General features: G+C 44.6%; 4 protein-coding genes across 4 annotated transcripts; 2 read left to right on the top strand and 2 right to left on the bottom strand.

The window, feature by feature from the left end:
* The first annotated feature begins 129 nt into the window (after nt 1–129).
* On the top strand, nt 130–618 carry LOC132677622 (histone H2B type 1-C/E/F/G/I). The gene has a single exon (XM_060629409.3). It carries the CDS (start codon nt 175–177, stop codon nt 553–555), a length of 381 nt encoding a protein of 126 aa, XP_060485392.2. The 5' UTR covers nt 130–174; the 3' UTR covers nt 556–618.
* A 4,106-nt stretch (nt 619–4,724) lies between these two features.
* LOC132677621 (histone H4) lies at nt 4,725–8,434 on the top strand. The gene has a single exon (XM_081795687.1). The coding sequence runs from the start codon at nt 4,928–4,930 to the stop codon at nt 5,237–5,239; it is 312 nt and encodes a 103-aa protein (XP_081651813.1). The 5' UTR covers nt 4,725–4,927; the 3' UTR covers nt 5,240–8,434.
* A 632-nt stretch (nt 8,435–9,066) lies between these two features.
* Nucleotides 9,067–11,109, bottom strand: LOC132675433 (histone H4). Its single transcript, XM_060627792.3, has one exon. The coding sequence runs from the start codon at nt 11,067–11,069 to the stop codon at nt 10,758–10,760; it is 312 nt and encodes a 103-aa protein (XP_060483775.2). The 5' UTR covers nt 11,070–11,109; the 3' UTR covers nt 9,067–10,757.
* Nucleotides 11,110–17,045: 5,936 nt separating this feature from the next.
* LOC144616317 (histone H2A type 1-H-like) lies at nt 17,046–18,224 on the bottom strand. The gene is made up of 2 exons (XM_078446515.2): nt 17,791–18,224; nt 17,046–17,313 (listed from the first exon to the last, which is right to left on the bottom strand). The coding sequence occupies exons 1-2, from the start codon at nt 18,173–18,175 to the stop codon at nt 17,255–17,257; spliced, it is 444 nt and encodes a 147-aa protein (XP_078302641.1). The 5' UTR covers nt 18,176–18,224; the 3' UTR covers nt 17,046–17,254.
* Nucleotides 18,225–18,346: the final 122 nt, after the last annotated feature.

Below are 18,346 nucleotides of genomic sequence, written 5' to 3'. Positions count from 1 at the left end.
GCGTCGTGATTGGGCAGAGCTAACTACTGACGTCATGTTGACTAGCCACCAATCAGGCCCAGAACTGTAACTTACACCTTATTTGCATAAGGGTTTCTATATAAACCCGACAAGTTGCGTCTTACCCGCCCTACAGTTTCGTTTTTTCTGAGCGCGTCCTGTGTCGTTCCGGCCATGCCTGAGCCAGCCAAGTCCGCCCCGGCCCCGAAGAAGGGCTCGAAGAAGGCGGTGACCAAGGCGCAGAAGAAGGACGGCAAGAAGCGCAAGCGCAGCCGCAAGGAGAGCTACTCGGTGTACGTGTACAAGGTGCTGAAGCAGGTGCACCCCGACACCGGCATCTCGTCCAAGGCCATGGGCATCATGAACTCGTTCGTGAACGACATCTTCGAGCGCATCGCGGGCGAGGCGTCGCGCCTGGCGCATTACAACAAGCGCTCGACCATCACGTCCCGGGAGATCCAGACGGCCGTGCGCCTGCTGCTGCCCGGGGAGCTGGCCAAGCACGCCGTGTCCGAAGGCACCAAGGCCGTCACCAAGTACACCAGCTCCAAGTAAACTCGCCTTTCCTAGAAAGATCGGATTTTCCAGACCCATACCCCAAAGGCTCTTTTTAGAGCCATCCACGCTTTCTAAGAAAGAGCTTGTCGCTGTTAGCTTTGCTTAATGTAGAATTGGGTGTTGTATGTTCTCTTAGAAGTAAATAATTTATGAGACACTGACATTCTTGCTAGGATTTGCCTCGAGCATTCTAGCATCAAATTTTGAAGTTGCTTTTTAGTATGAAATCTTGTGTACTAAGAAAAAGCCAAAGAAGATAATCACCTTGGCTTTCTAAATTGGGCTGCAATACTACTCAGAGGTTCCTGTGGTGAACTATGTAGAACGTAGTGGTTTCTGGCTTCTTCGACTTAAACTGTGCGTAGACCTACGCTAGTTTTCTCCGGCGTAAGAGGGATAAGACAGGAACATGGGTGTGGGTCTTCGTTGATATGACTGGTGCCATCTACGTGCCCCCAGACTCCCCTGATTCTACCTCCAGCTCCATCTTTTACTGCTTTATAGTTGGAAGGTAATGTTAATGTCAGGACAGCAGTGCTGATTGAAAACTTGGTGACTTAACATCACCAGACAGCGTAGTTCAGACTATTCTATTTTCTAGTTCCTCACCTGGTCACCTCTGTCAGTTTACCCCACGAAGGCGTCCATACCGTGCCCCCCCCCCCCGCCCCCTCGTAAAAGTATAAGCATTATTAAAGGGCCGTCAGTAAAGGTGTAACAAATACAGTTTGAAAAATAAATCTGAGCCCTTTCCCATCAGGCTAAATGAAGACTTGGAGAAGTTTCTTTTCCTTCTCCGCCTCTTCAATTCTCTTTAATGTTCCCAGTAACTCAGTGTGTCTTTTTTATTTGTATCAAGTCCACCGTTCTTCACTCCTCCATGTATGCAGCAAATTGGTCTCCAGTGCCTGGTAGGTGCTAAGACACGTTCCTGCAATGAGAAAGTCCCAGCATCTCCAGAGGAAACAGAAGAAAATGCGGACTTGTGCAAATAAGCTGGGAAATGAGCTAAGTGGAGCCTGCTGAGTGGGTAAGACCCTGTAGCGGGGAGGGAAGCCTGCTCCAGGCAGGTTGGTCTGAGCACCTAGCACACCCTTAGAGACTTTGGAAGCTACTTTAGAGTGCCTGGAGGCTGGGATGCCTGGAGATGAAGGTGGAAAGGCCAGCCGAAGGTGGGGCAGAAAACCTTAGATAGTGTGAAGCCCGGCACACCTTGTCAAGAAACATAATGTTTATCTACTGGGAGAATTCAGACTGCAGAAATTGAAAATGTTGCAAGACGTAGGATTCTGAATCATTTTCCCGGTGGCCTGGGTGAGAACAGATTGAAAGGGAGTGAGATCCGGGTCAAAACGTTGGAAATACCAGCCAGGGGCGAGGTCGGGACTAAGGAGGCAGCAGTCAGAAGAGGAGGCCGGACGGGGAAAAGGAAGCAGAAAGGTCAGGCCTTGCTGCACACGGACGGAGTGACAGAAGGTGGCGGAGCACAGGCTGATGTCCAGCTTTCAGCTGGAGCAACGTCAGTGCTCAAGAAAGGGGGCTCAGAAAGGGGACTTGGGAGGAGGAGAGGCTCGCCACGCTCATTCCGATCGGGTTCCAGACTCGCTGCCCCCAAATACGGCACCTTGGCCCTTGGCATATATTAATATCTTGAGCTTGAAAGAGTTTGAGAAACTAAAAAGCTGGAAGGTCGCTCGGACCCCCCTCCCCCCACCCCGCTCCGCCCTTTGACCCTGAGGGGGGAGAAGAGCCTCCCCAGGGAAAGGTGCCCTCCCTGCACCCAGAGGAAGGGAGGCCTTCTTGTCACCAGAGACAGGGAATTGGGGGCCAAAAGGCCATTTGAAAAAACCTTATTATTTCTTCAACTGACTACCCCAAGCCCAAAGCCCTGTGTCTTGCCAATTCCTCACAAATTCATCTTTTTTCTAAAAGGTATGGAGGTTCCCCTGAGAGAGTCACTTTGAGACGTCCTGCTCTTGTGAAGGCTCTCATGTAGAATGGAAAAATTCAGTAAGATTTGGACCCTTTTTTTCCCTGTTGTTCTGTCTCACGTTGGTTTAATTCTTAGCCAGAGATCCGAAGAGGATTGAGAATTGTCTATTTCCCTACATTTCATTCAGCAAATATTTATTGCCCCGATACTAGGAGCCTGGTCCCGTTCTAAGCTCAGCAATGTGACAGTGACCTGGTTCAGAACAAGTCTCAAAATGCCCCTTTGACAAGTGGACTATTTGGCACAAGAACTAAAGCCAATCAACAACCTCACAGGCCAAGAAAAACTTTTGCCCCTCCCTTAACTGCCTTAAAGGATTTTGATAAGGGGTTGATAACAGGGAGAGCTATTACCAGACAGAACGTTTAATGTGGAAAGATGTTGCGAGGCCGGGCAAACATCTGATTAACCAAACAGCGGCTCTTATCTTCCTGGGATTGGCCCTCCTCCCCTTTGCAGCCCCTGGTCCCCATCCCATCCCTCAGCCAGGGAGGGGGCCTCAGCCTCGACTGCCTGACTGCCTTGGAGTCTCTTATTTTTCACAGGGCTTCTGTACTTATGAAATCAAATTTGGTTTTTTCCCCCGTTAATCTGTTGTATGTCATTTCAATTAGTGGACCAGCCAATGAACCATGAAAGGAATAAAGGGAAAATTTCCAGTTCCTACAATGTACAAAATGACGAGCTCTTTCTTTTAAAGATGTCAATTTTTCTGCCCCAGTTAATAAGTGCAATGCAGTGATGTGAAAACTTCCAAAAGGGGTTCATTTTTCCTTTAAACCTGAAACAAAATCCAGTATTTTGCAGGGGAGCAGAATATACCAACTCAAACTATGTCGCTTTGGTATTTTATCAGTGATGGTAAACTCACATGCACAACAGTTATCGCTGGCACAGGTGAATGTGATAAGAATTTTGTGGAAAGTGTAGTAATATTAATCAAATACCACAAAATCTGCATCCTTTCTGACAAAGCATTTCAACTCTAGGTTATCCTCAGGTTTATGTATAAATCTCCTTTAAAATTGAAAAAAAAAAAAGAAAGCACATTATGTTAAGTACTAGAACATTTGTTTAAAATGTATCATAGAAACTGCTTATGATGGAATATCACACAGATATAAAAATAATCACTTTTTTCACCTTCAGTCATGTAACTTTTCCAAAGTTCCAAGTGAAAATAGATTTCCTTTGGCAAAGGAAACTGATTAAAATATAGAACAGAATAGACTTTTTGGTAATAGTTCTGTCAGGGAGGGAGAATATCCTGTCCGTTTCTAGGTCCTTCTAGCTAGGCTAAGAATCAAATTGACATGAAACAGATTAACAGGAGAAAATCAAATATAATAGTGTACGTACAGAGAATCCACACAGACATGACATTTCAAAGACAGTCCAGCAAAATGAGGCATATGTCAGGCTGAACTAAGGAAGGGACAGGGGTCTGGGACTTCAAAGGGAAGGAATGCACTGCTGAAGAGTTTGGTTAACCGACATCTGCCGGTCCACTCAGTGGGGCATCGAGAGGACTCTGATCAAACAGGCCTTGCCGGGTCCCTGCCCATCTTCTATACGTAATTCATAATATAGTTATCGACTGTGAAAGCTCGCTTCCTGGAGCAGGTCCTCTATGCAATTTCTTTTTATTTAGTTGTGGAGGAGGTAAAAAGCTTTCCTGAATTTGCTGGATTTTAATAACCTTCACGCCAGACTGGCCCATCTTAGTGGCCTGCCCTTGCCCCCACAGTTCCAAGTATGAATCACTGTTAAAAGTGACACATCGATCAGTGGGGAAAAGAATTCTTTTAAACATCTGGTTTATTAAGGATTTACTAGAGAATTGGTTAAAGTGTACTATAGAGAATTCTTAAGGAAGAATACCACGTGGGTATTAAAAACATCTTTTTTCTCTTTAGAGAGAGGAAATTGACTAAAAATATAATCAGCATAAAGAAGTTCCACAATCCCTATGCACGGGCACTGTGTAAATTTTCTTTGAAAAAAATATGTGCATATATCTGTTCACCAAAATATCAAAGTAGCCAGTAGTCGCAAGTGCTTTCTGTATCCTGGGGTAAGAGCTTGCTAGTTTATTGCTTGCCCTTTTTTTTTTTTTTTTTTTTTTTGCATCTTTCATAACATTCAAAAGCAATTTTTAAAGTTTTAACACGTGGTCACAAAAGGTACTAGGTATAGAACAAAACAGCACAAGGAAACCGAAGGCTTTTTTTTTTTTTTTTTTTTGGTCAGACTTCCCTCCCCCACTGGGTGGCACTTCGCGGCTTCCTTAGGTTCTCAGTTCGGTCCGCCAGCGGATATATAAAAGCCCGCAGCTCTGGGGACGTGACAGGGTTTTGTGGAGTCTTCCTTGTCGGCATGTCTGGTCGTGGCAAAGGCGGGAAGGGCCTGGGCAAGGGGGGCGCCAAGCGCCACCGCAAGGTGCTGCGCGACAACATCCAGGGTATCACGAAGCCCGCCATCCGGCGGCTGGCCCGGCGCGGCGGCGTGAAGCGCATCTCCGGGCTCATCTACGAGGAGACCCGCGGGGTGCTCAAGGTGTTCCTGGAGAACGTGATCCGGGACGCCGTCACCTACACGGAGCACGCCAAGCGCAAGACGGTCACGGCCATGGACGTGGTGTACGCGCTCAAGCGCCAGGGCCGCACCCTCTACGGCTTCGGAGGCTGAGCTCCAGGTTCCCGGCTTCCGGGGCTCTGCGCACCCCCGTCCCGCCCTGTCTACAAACAAAAGGCCCTTTTCAGGGCTCCCCCCACTCTCACAGAGGAGCCGTGACGCTGCTTTGACGCTCGCTGGTCCGCGTCCCGCACGGGTCGCTCCCTCCTGTTGCAAACCTACAACAGCGAACCTTTCCGCCTGGCTTGGGGTCTTGTTAGCTGCGAATTCGCTCGAGGAAGCAGGTCGTGTGAAGAGGCTTCTGAGGCCTGCGGTGGACACAACTTCCTTTTTGAGGCTTAACTGTGGGCCTGCTGGGGAGACCCCCTCCTGTGATCGGCCCCTTGCCAGAAGTCCTGCAGAGTCCGCTTGGCAGAGTTGAAAAAGTTTTCAGACTTAAAGTTAGGGAAGTTTTTATTCTAAGAAAGGTGGCAATCTATTAAGTTTGTAATTGAGGGCTCCGTCCCCTCTAAATGTCACCTGTCAATCAGGTCAGTGGTGTCTAAGTCTGGAGGGGCCATTAATGTCCTATTGTTCGCCATCACTTACTTCCCACGAAGAGTAGACGGCTTTTAAAAGTTAACGCTAAATGTGTTTTTGTATGTTTTAAGAGCAAGGATCCTAATCGGCGCTCGTTCAGCGTTAATTTATGACGTACAAATGGTGGATGTAACACATGGAAAATGTACTTTTAACTCGTGGGAAAATGTCAGCTTTGGCACCAGCAAGTGGACCCACGTGAACTTTGGACATAAAGACGAATCTCTCTAAGCATGTAAAACAAAATATTGTGAAAGTTAAGACGTAAATGTCCTGTTGTATAACTTTGCTTAATGAAGTGATGCGAGGTGGTGAAACGTCTAAACAGAGTCGTTATAGAAGCATCACTTGGTTGTGAGAGCAGGTTCAGTTCTAACTCTTTCCTGGGCCTCAGTTTTTCCACCTACACGGTTAGGAGGAGGAGGAAGAGGAGGAGACCTCACTCAAAGGATTATTTTGAGGACTGAGTTGCTAATGCCAAGTGCTTGAAACCTGCCTGCCACACAGCGCTGTGTGAAGCACTTATCATTTACGCTCCGTCACTAATTGCACCTCATTTTGTGACCTCCGGGTGTGAGCAACTTTTCTTGAACAAGCACATTCCAGTAGAGATCCAGCCACATTAATGGGAGACACTATAGTCTCTTAGGGAGCCGTACATAATACTCTGGTGTATGTTTTTTTCCAAACAACTTTGCAAATGTCGGAGATATTCTATTTATTTATTTACAGAGTAGAATTTAGTGTTTCATTACTTACATATAACACCCAGTGCTCATCCCAACAAGTGTCCTCCTTAATGCCCATCACCCATCTCACCCATCCCCCACCCAATGGAGGTATTCTCTTGATTATTCTTACAATGTATACTTGTTCATTTGTACTCATTCTGGGTTTATGCCTTGCTGGCCTCAAAATACACCACCAGACAAGTTGTCCTGTGGCCCAGAAGGACTCAGACCAAATTTAAATGCTGGGGATGCTTGTGTGTGTGTGTGTGTGTGTGTGTGTGTGTGTGTGTGTGTGTTTTGTTTGTTTGTTTGTTTGTTTTTAATACATTTGAGTACATAGCCTGAGACGGGGAAAGACGTGTGGTAAGTTAAAGCTTGGGTAAGGGCATGAGGAGATAGATGGACCACAGCAGCTGAATCATTGGTCATGTATTTAGTTACCTTTCTCTCTGCCACATACAGCCTTTCTTCTTGAAGACTACAGCCCAAGTTGGGACAAGTAGTTCCTCAAATGGAAGGCGCCCGGAGCCAATGACAGGGAGCTAATCTGTGGAAGACAGACGGTTATTCCTGGTCACAGCTGATGCTTACTAGTTCATCTGCCTAATGGGCATGTGCTTCATTTGTGTATCTTAGGCAAAGGACGTGTGGGGCCAGGATGGACATCACCAGAGGGTGACTGAATCAAGGTACTACGTGTTCCAAATATATTTAATGTATCACGAATATTTAGTGCCTCACGTATCTCATGCGTATTTAGTGTCTGGTGTTTCAAGTATAAAAGTGCCTCATGAATATTACATGTCTCTTGGTCCTTTACCCCTTCTTTATATCCTTAATACATACACACTCCACTTTCTAGGTATTTATCTATACTTAAGACAGAAGTTTCATCCATCACATTTGTTTCTCTAGCAGTATTGAATATCTGCAAATAGTAGAGAAATACACACTTTGAAATGTTTAGGGAACCAACATCAAGGCTTTTTATCAACTGTGACCAGACCATTAGACAGGTATCTTATGATGAAGTATTTTAAATTTTATCTTTTGTCTTACTTGGTCTGTTTGAATGATGGTTTGAAAAGGGGATAAAGGAAAGGCCTACTTGTTTTAAGAAGGATCAATTAGTTCTAAGCCTATACCAACCACATTATAATAACCGCATTCCTTGGATTCCTTGGATTCCTAGCATTTTGTATAAAATCCAACCATTATTCTGTGAAGTTCTGTAGATAGAGCCAATCAATATATAACCTATTTTCAACAGAGTCGATAGTTTTAAGATTCCTGACAATTTACCAGGAGTTCTTTTAATAGAATATTTTTTTAAAATTTGAGGAATCCATTTGAAAAAGACAACAATTACAAGTATAAGAGGACTTTAGTAAGGGAATTTTAGCCACAACCAAATCAGTTCATTCAGTCCTAACTAATTAACTCTTGTTTTGCTGATCTTGGGTTAAGTACCCTGCTTCTAATATGGCTTGGAAAATCTTAAATCAGTCCCAGGGTAGAGTCTGACAGGTATCTGGTACAATTATTTATTAAAGTTCTTTTGATGCTTCTTCTGTAAAACTCAGTATCAGATCTGTATTTTGTAGCATGGGCCTGTAGAGAACAGCATAAGGAAAAATAGTAACCATCCATTGATGACTAGAGAATGTCTGGTTAATTTATTATATTAATCAGTGTTATCATTATGGAATAGGATAGAATCCTCTATTTAGGTATGATACCGTGAATACGGAGATTGATAAACCTCCAGGAACCTTCTGATATTTCCCGGAAAGTATTTGTTATTTTTTTTGCCATGGCGTTGATATCTAGGAACAAAGTCTGTTGGTAGTTTTGTGTGGTTATTGTATATAAATATAAATATGTTCTATCCAACTTAAGTAAAATTGTTAAACATTTATATTAAAAATATTTCATCTGGGGGGCGCCTGGGTGGCTCAGTCGGTTAAGCGTCCGACTTCAACTCAGGTCACGATCTCGCGGTCTGTGAGTTGGAGCCCCGCGTCGGGCTCTGGGCTGACAGCTCAGAGACTGGAGCCTGTTTCGGATTCTGTGTCTCCCTCTCTCTCTGCCCCTCCCTCGTTCATGCTCTGTCTCTCTCTGTCTCAAAAATAAATAAGCGTTAAAAACATTTAAAAAAAAATATTTCATCTGGTTAACTTAGGAATGTATAGTTTATTTTTGATTTGCCCTCTTTTTTCCTATTACACGATATATAAGAAAAGAGTTCTCACAATTGTATATTGCTAATTACAAAGTACATCTTTTCTCATAAAATGAGAAAATACGTGTGGCCTCCTGGCCACGTGGGAAACTACAAGAGGAGTTTAGATACAAGTAATACCTTCAGAGTTTCATTATTCAAAATTTGGGGCCTGGATTTATGAAAGGTAATATCAAGAAATTTTGAATGTTTCTTTAAATCAGGCTATGAACATAAGCCATGGATTTCTGAAGACAAGTACTAGAATATTAACTATAAAAATAACAAATGTACAGAATACTTAAGGATTTTTTTTTTTCAACGTTTTTTATTTATTTTTGGGACAGAGAGAGACAGAGCATGAACGGGGGAGGGGCAGAGAGAGAGGGAGACACAGAATCGGAAACAGGCTCCAGGCTCCGAGCCATCAGCCCAGAGCCTGACGCGGGGCTCGAACTCACGGACCGCGAGATCGTGACCTGGCTGAAGTCGGACGCTTAACCGACTGCGCCACCCAGGCGCCCCTTAAGGATTTTTTTTTTAGTTGTTTATTTTTAAGAACTGAGAGACCGTTACCAGAATTATTCAAGAAATCAGTGGAAAGCCGCAAACAGACAATAGACCTTCAGAAGGTGTTGGGGAAATATAATCAAAACCAAATTCTCCCGACAGACAATCTCCTACTGGAATAGCAAAGACAAAAGGAAATCTCATTCAAAACACTGTGGGTTTTGCAATTTAGAGTCATATGTTAGAGGAAGTTAGCGCAAGTATTCCCAGGAAAATGAGAGATCACAATCATTAAGAAAGACCGCACTGTATTTCCGAGATGCATCCAGGGTCCTGAGTTGGGAGAAGGCCAGGTGCATATTTAGTATTTGCCCTTACAAAGGTTAACTCTTGGTGAAGCACGGGCAAATGTTTAAAGTTTTTAATTTCAGCTTTAGGGGGAAAAATATCTATCTATCATCTATCTATCTATTTATCTATATCTATATCTAATATCTCGATCACTGTTTACTTTTTCTATATACCTGTGGGAATTACTACTTCGGCCTGTGTATATGCACTGGCCAAGCTTTCTACCAACCTCCAGATTTTCACCTTTGACTTTGGGTTTCTTTCTCTACTTGCTAAGATCTGGTCTGGAGGAATATTAAGACCTACTTTGAATTTAGGTCTGGATTCATGTCCTAACCCCTTGTTTGATTCCTTTTCCACTCTTCCACTCCCAAGATCCCTGCAGTAGCTCCTCTGGGTTTAGGGTCTGCCTTGTTTTGTCACCCTAACATTTCTGTAATGCAACCTTGTTTCCCTTGTTACTTAGCTGAGATGCCTTCCAATTGCGTCCCACCCTCAGCACCCCTCTGTGGGGGATTAGCCTGCAAGTCTTCTACCACCTACCGGTCTCCACACTGGGTGGAAACCAGGATCCGAGCCAGGGGGCCAACAACGTGCTGCATGCATCAGAAAGGGGGCAAGGAAGGACGGCTCGTCACTACTGCTGCTCTCCAGTCCCCTTAGCACGCACTGGTTTCTTGAGCAGAGGACATAGGTCAGCAGAATAAAGGCCACTAAACAGGAACTAAACTTGAAAGCGTCGAGAATACTAAACGCACCAAATCACGAATTCAGCGCGGAGACGCGGAGTCCGTCTCGTCTCTGTCTCAACCCTGACACATGTACGCCGTCTGGACAGAAAAAATCGTCCCACTTCCTTCCAACTGCGGCCATACCGAAGCTCCTAGTGCAGCATTAAAACCCCAAACGCCAGACTTAAACGTTAAACAGTGAACACCAAGCATGTTTGCTAAATGCACTGATGCCCAAGGAAAATGCACGAAAATGTGGGCAGTTGGCAGTAAGACTTTCCTAGTCTGGACACGTAAGGAATAGGAGTGCAAAGGCCAGAATAGGAGTTAACACAACAAAGCCAGAAAGCACACAGCGAAACCCGCGTCACGGCTCCTTCACGGAGAGGATGGGGGCCCTGAAAAGGGCCTTTTCTGTACTTGGGGAGTTCGTGGTGGGTCCCGGGCGCTCAGCCCCCGAAGCCGTAGAGGGTGCGGCCCTGGCGCTTGAGCGCGTACACCACGTCCATGGCCGTGACCGTCTTGCGCTTGGCGTGCTCCGTGTAGGTGACGGCGTCCCGGATCACGTTCTCCAGGAACACCTTGAGCACCCCGCGGGTCTCCTCGTAGATGAGGCCGGAGATGCGCTTCACGCCGCCGCGCCGGGCCAGCCGCCGGATGGCGGGCTTGGTGATGCCCTGGATGTTGTCGCGCAGCACCTTGCGGTGGCGCTTGGCGCCCCCCTTGCCCAGGCCCTTCCCGCCTTTGCCGCGACCAGACATAGCTGCCCAAATGTGCTATGTAAGTCTCAGCGATAGCTCAACGGGCCCGACCGGCGTTATTATAAGCAGTCGTCGGACCTGATTGAGAACTGAACGCGCGGGCGGGAACCGAGGCGCCTTGACCACACGCCGGGCTCCGCCCCTCTCTGGGCTGAGAGCCAATGGCGGTGTGGGGGAGGGAACGGAGTGAGGAGTTTCAGTTTTAAGCTCTAGATTTTTCTGAAACCGTTGATATTTGTATCTGAAATTATATCTTCCCGTGAGAATGTTCACAGGGGCTGATTTTTTTTTTTATAAGCAAGTGCTGTACTTTCTCCTTCAGAAGGGGATGATTGGGAAGGGTACCCTAGGACGCCACCCCAAAATAGGAGTGGGGAGCTCAGGCACACCTTCCCCAAACATGCCCCGTGCGTGTGAACGGTACAGTATGCGCCGCCCGCACATAGGCCTGTCTGACATAAGGGCTATTTCTGAGCAGTTTAGAGAAATACCAGACGCAGGAGAATCTCTAAAACCAGAGGAGAACTCACACTTTCTTAAGGGGAATTTCACATTTATGAAGGAGATCTCAATCGCTGTCTCCCTCTCTGTGCCAGAAAGAGAAGGACGACTAGATCAGCACAGAAACTTGTCCATGGAGAAAGCCCGGCCTTAATTCTGCAGAACAACCTTGCCTTGTTTACTGTCCTTTTCCTGGGAGCCCATAACTGGCTCCCTGTGAACGCCCCTCCCACATGACATCTTTTGTCTTTAGTGGAAGATCGTATGTAAGGGGGTGGCTTGGGCCTTTTCAGGTGTTCTCCTCAGTTTTTCAGACTATCTCCCAGGAATACATGACGTGTATGTCATTAAACTTCTGCTTGTTTTCTCTGGTTACTCAGCCTTTGCTATGGCAGGGGGCGTGGGGGGCGGGGGGGGGGGGGACGTACAGAACCTAGCAGGGTAGAGGGTTCGTTATTTTTCCTCCCCTACAGTGTTGTTTTGTATTACATCGATGTTTTACGTTGCAGTTGCATTAGAGGGCCTAATTTGCCATGACAGGTCTCATGGTTTCTTTTCAAAAAGTTCTGATCTAGTCTCACAAGGTTCCTTTCATGGGCAACTTTAGAATCATTGTAGCAGTTTCGGAGGGAAAAAATCCCTTTAAGATTTTGATCACAATTCATTAACTGTCAATTCACTGGAGTGCAATTAAAGCCCTACAAAAATGACGTACTTATATCCATAAACTTACCGCTTGCAGTTTTTTTAAAGCCTTTTAATTTTCAACGACTAAAATGAAAATTTGGTTTTCATATAAGACTTAAAATAGAATATTCTTCGCATACTTTGGATTTTATTTCTTAAAAACAAGTACAAGATCATACTCTGAAATTTTGACACCAATATAATTTTGTAAACTACTGTAACTAACGTCACCCATTGTTCAAGTGTGTGTTTTAGGAACCGGTTAATAGCTGAAAAAAAAAAATGCGGTTTGAAATTGTATCTTCTCTACTGATTGGGTTTTGGTCACTTGCTTATGCTTTCTAAATCTTTGTTCATGTACAGAATGGGATTAGGATAGTAACAGTAATCACCTCAAAAACAGTGTAAGAATTAATGAAGATAATTTATGCAAAATACTGCATCTACATGGCATGCTTCTATTTAATATAACAAGTAATTTTTATTTTTAGTACCAAATTTAAAATATTTTATATTTACTTTATACTTTAAAATATTTTTACCTTAATACACATGAATTTAAAACATTGTACATGATATACACAATGTTAAATAACTAACAATTATTTTTACTACATATTATGTTATTAACAGAGTCTATGTTTATTTTAATATGTATTATATTATGTGGGGGAAGGGTGAAATATTTCCTTTCTTCCCTTGCTAATCTAATAATTAAATTGATATGAGACAGATTAACAGGAATGAAACAAACCATATGTATGGGAGTCTCCTAAAAATACAGCCCCTACAGGTGCCTGGGTAGCTCAGTCTGCTAAGTGTAAGTGTCCGACTTCGGCTCTGGTCGTGATCTCACGGTTTGTGGGTTCGAGCCCCGCGTCCGGCTCTGTGCTGACAGCGCAGAGCATGGATCCTGCTTCCATTCTGTGTCTCCCTCTCTCTCTGCCCCTCTACTGCTCACATTCTCTCTCTCTCAAAAAATAAATAAACACACACACACACACAAATAGAGCACCCAGGTAATGAGGCTTATATAACATACTGAACTAAGGAAAAGGGAAAGGGTCTGTCTGGAGGTTTAAAAGGAAGGAAGACCATTCACAGGAAGGAGAGAGAAGGTGTTTGGAAAATAAAGGTTGCCCTGTCATGCAGATACATTTCCCAGGATAAAAACATCTCTCAAAAAATAAAATAAAATAATAAAAGGTATCTCTGGTAGTACCTTTTCCTGGTACAGGCCCCCTTTCCAACGTAAATTTAGGCAGGTAAGGAGGAACATAAGAGGTTTTCCTGAATCTGCTAGGTTTTGATTGCTGTTAGCTCAAAATAATCCTTAGGCCAAAGAGATATATTTTGGGCTGGAGAAATCTGCTGTCCCTCAAAAGATTTTTTATGGACATTTATTTTGGTCAAAATATATTTTTAATAGTTATTACCCTAAACAAAATGAACATGTTACTTTTTTCCTCTGTTTTCATTTCTATATATGTATGTACATCTTCATCAAGTATTCTGTTTTGAAATAACTTCTTTTTTAAAATTTTTTTAATGTTTATTTTTAAGAGAGAGAGACAGACAGACAGACAGACAGAGCATGAGTGGGGGAGGGGCAGAGAGAGAGGGAGACACAGAATCTGAAGCAGGCTCCAGGCTCTGAGCTGTCAGCACAGAGCCCGACGCAGGGCTCAAACCCACGAGCTGTGAGCTCATGACTTGAGCTGAAGTCAGATGCTTAACCGAGTCACCCAGGCGCCCCTGTTTTGAACTAACTTCTAATCAGTGGGTTAACAGCTAAAAATGTAAGTGAAGGATGATCGCAGCAGAGGGTCCATTGCTACCCCCTCTTCACCAAAGCCCTGTCTCTTGAGATACTACCACTGCACCAGGAAAACCAATATTTTCATGTAGACAACTTCAATAGTAAGCATATAGAAAAATCTGGAAGCCGAGAGATATATAAAAACCACACAAAAGCAACCCTAGGGGAAAGTCACTGAAGCCTCAGAAGTTTGTACTGGTTGGCGGATCCCTAATTCTCTGCCCTTGGTGTTCGCGCCCCGGCCTGCATCCCTGCCTTCCTCCAAGCCGCTGGGGCCCCTGATCATTTGAGCTGTTTCATTATTCCACCACGTAACTCATATTCATCGACAGCAGTAGCATTTATTTAAATGTGAGATTGTTGGCAGATTGGGGGAGGAGGCAGGAGGCCGATCAAGCACAGCCTCTTTCCAGATAAATACCATGAACTGAAAAAGGCAATTTACGTCTTTCCGACTGGTCTTTGCTCCTTGGGCCCGTCTCATCTTTACGCTGCCTCCACTTAGATTGACTCCAGTTCCTCCATGGGATCTCTTTTTTATTTACCTTTCCATCTCTCTTTTTTTTTGTTGTTTTTTGCTTTTATTTTATACCACGTACCTATGTTATAAGGATTTTTATTATTATAAAATTGACACAATTTATTGACTATATTTTGTGGGGTTGTCATTGTGTCATTTGTGTTTAGGAAGACACAAATATGAATAAAACCCAGTCTCCACTCTAAGGGACTTTGTAAACTGATGGGTGAGATACACGGGAAATCTAACATGGGAAGAGGTGCTTTCAGAATCTGCAGAGATGGAAATTAATGGAGAGACCAAGGCCAGAAAGAAAGCTTAAACACTGCTTTCCTCTGTGTCAATTATACTTCAATTGTTTAATAAAAGGTTCCATAAATGTTCTGCCACTAAAATTGAACTTTACCTCCTATGAAAATGATTTTACAGTATAAACTATGAAGTTGTCATCAGTCCTTCTGGATCTGATTGCAATTACAAATATCTGAATTATTTCATCAAGAGTTTTTGAAGGTTTTGTTCTATTTTTTAAAAAGAAGTTTTTATTTATTTATTTTTTTGATTATATAAATAATAATAGTGATGAAGTTTTGGGGTGGGGAGGGTAGTGACATCCAGAGACGATGGCCAAGAAAGAATGTTGAAGACGTCTTGGGTGCAAAAAGGTGATTTTATTAAAGCACAGGGACAGGACCCTGGGCAGGAAGAGCTGTCCTGACAGGTAGAGTAAGTCTCTAAGGTATTTTGGAAGCAAAGTTTCCAGGACCTTGAGGGGGTAGCTGTTGCTAAGGGAACGCCATTTATTATCATTTAGTAAAACCTCAGTCATGAGACCCTTTAGATGTATGGGGGTCTCTTATGGGGGGCCATAAGCTTGGAGTAGGATTACCAGCATATATCTTGGGGCAGTTGAGATAAAGGAAGTAGACTTACAAGATCCTTAAAGTTGGGATAATGTAAAGCCAAAGTTCCCTTTTGCCCCCAGCAAAGTGCCATCATGGAGGCAGCTGAACTCCTAGAGGGAGGTCACTCTGCCGGTTTCAAGGACTTGCCAATGGCTGTAGGCAGTAAGGGAATTTAAGTTTTCATTTGCCTTAGTTTCCCACAGCACCATGGCCAGCACTGACACCCCTTTCCTTCGTTCTTGGGCGGTCAGGGGTGTCCGAGGAATATCACACATGTCCCACCTGGGGCGGGGGTGTGTGCTAGCTTGTGCTTTGCCCCTCAGTCGTCCTCATGCTCCCTCATCAATAGTACGCACTTTATCCAATGACCTTGGAGCTATAGGCAACTAACAAAAAACTCAGTTAACATGGAATTATAAGCAATAGTGTATCACGCTTGAATATATTTTACTTAAAACAAAAATGTGTATTTATTTGCCAATTATTTGATTATGGGTTCATTGGTTTGATAAATCAAAACCATGCGAATAACATAATTTTAATAACAATTTAACAATGTAGTCGTTCTTGTGAGAAATACAAACAATGCAAGAAAGCAATTACTAGCGATTTGATCTGTTAAGGGCGGACAAAACTTGTCCTTTCTTTCCTTCTAAGTTCTCTGGCTGGTCTAACAATGAAGTTGACAGAGGACAGATGAACAAGAGGAAAACATTTAATTTTGTACATGCAGGAGTCCCACCAAGACTGGTGAGCCTCTCCCACAGTGAGGCAGTTGAGGCTTGAATGCTATTGAGCTAAGAAGGGGGCAGAGGTCTGGGCTTCAAAGGGAAGACTGTTCACAGGAACATGGGGAGAGGATGTTCAGTAAACAAAAGTTTGCCAGGCCTTGTGGAGACAAGGAGACAGGGAGAAATTTGATCAGGTCCTGTGAGCTCCCCACAGCTCATTGGACCTAGCTCACACTTCGTACTTACCTCTGGTGATAGCTCTCTTCCTGGCCCAGGCCCAGTCACATCCTTGTAGGCGGTAGAGGGGGTGGTAAAAAGTCTACCTGAGTATTTTGGGCCTAATTGTCTTCAGCTCATAAAACTCCACTCGTCAAAGTGTCTCATGCTGGGAGATTTGTTCTGAACCTTGTCACAAAAGCCACATCAATCATCAAAACAGCGTATTTTATGATTAAACATGGAAAGAACTCCTAGGCCTTCCTTGGAGCTGTGTTAATTTATTCTATTTGACGTTTCCAATGCTAAGAGAAATAGCTGTTCAAAATTTACAAATTTGATTAATGCAGGTGACTTTTTAAGAGGAAACAACTGAATAATCAGATTCACTGAAATCAGGATGTGGGTCCTTTGACATCGAATAATCGTAACTTTGAAAGAAACGTTTTTAAAGGTGACATTTCCCTCCTATCTGGGATTGCTGTGTTCACGGATTCTAGGGGGTTTTTGCCTGTGACTGCAGTTCAGATTTCACGATAGGACATACAAACCTTTCAAGAGACCCAGGAGATAAACTAATTCACATAGACTAGAAGCGGCATAGAAACTTAATTTTATTAGATCTTCGTGAGGAAAAACTAAACATTGGCGGAGGTGTACTTCCGTGGAGAGGAATGGAAGACGCGCTCCAGCTTTTGACTTGGTGATAAGGGTGTGCTGGTGGCCGAGAACAGCCAGAATAGGCACTGGGACTCATTGGGTGCCAGTATAGTTAAGGTGAAAATCTGACTTACAACGTCCACCTCTCACGTCTGTTGCAAAGGCACATGGTCTCCCCGATGTTTCCTTGCCGTCTTTACTTCACCTGTGTACAATTATGAAATGCATTGTCTGTCTGAACTTACTTCAAACAAGGAGTCCACCGGCCTGCAGGACTAACGCAGGACATATAGGAGGGGGGAGTCTTTTTCAGGAGGATTCCATTGAATTAGAAGGAAGGAAGGATAGGCCAAAGTCACAGGCTGCCAAGTTTAGGTTCCACATGGACATTCGATCCTGCGGGAAGAATCAAGGACACCCAAGTTTTCCTCTTATGGGTTCCTTAGGGCAAAGGTTTGTGTTTTTCGGCAAGGTGACTTCTTTTAATTCAAGGACTCTTGGGTCGATTGACAGGCCTATACATTTTCTTTTTTAACAGGATTTGCCACTATTCAACACCTGCTATCCCAATGACAGAACGTGAGGCACAGCTCTTTTCCTTGATTAAGTGGATGGCTCTAAAAAGAGCCTTTTGGTTTGGACAGGAGACTTGAGCTCCAGACTAGGCCATATTTCTACTTGCCCTTGGCCTTGTGGTGGCTCTCGGTCTTCTTGGGCAGCAGCACGGCCTGGATGTTGGGCAGGACGCCGCCCTGCGCGATGGTGACGCGGCCCAGCAGCTTGTTGAGCTCCTCGTCGTTGCGGATGGCCAGCTGCAGGTGGCGCGGGATGATGCGCGTCTTCTTGTTGTCGCGGGCCGCGTTGCCCGCCAGCTCCAGGATCTCGGCCGTCAGGTACTCCAGCACGGCCGCCAGGTACACCGGCGCGCCGGCCCCGACCCGCTCGGCGTAGTTGCCCTTGCGGAGCAGGCGGTGCACGCGCCCCACCGGGAACTGCAGCCCGGCCCGCGACGAGCGCGTCTTGGCCTTGGCGCGAGCCTTGCCGCCCTGCTTCCCGCGTCCAGACATGACGGAGAAAACGTCACAAACCAGAGTACGCTCAGCATGGAGTGAGCCAGAGCTACCTTATTTATAGTCTCTAATGGGCGCAAAAAGAAAACTATCCCATTGGCTAAAATTACAGTTTCTCTGTAACCAATGGGATGCTGGTTTTCAAATACACTTACTTTGATTGAACGA

Source organism: Panthera onca, chromosome B2 (assembly GCF_046562875.1).
Source record: "Panthera onca isolate mPanOnc1 chromosome B2, mPanOnc1 haplotype 2, whole genome shotgun sequence".
In the NCBI taxonomy this organism is placed as follows: domain Eukaryota; kingdom Metazoa; phylum Chordata; class Mammalia; order Carnivora; family Felidae; genus Panthera; species Panthera onca.
This window is presented reverse-complemented; position numbering and strand designations above follow the sequence as displayed.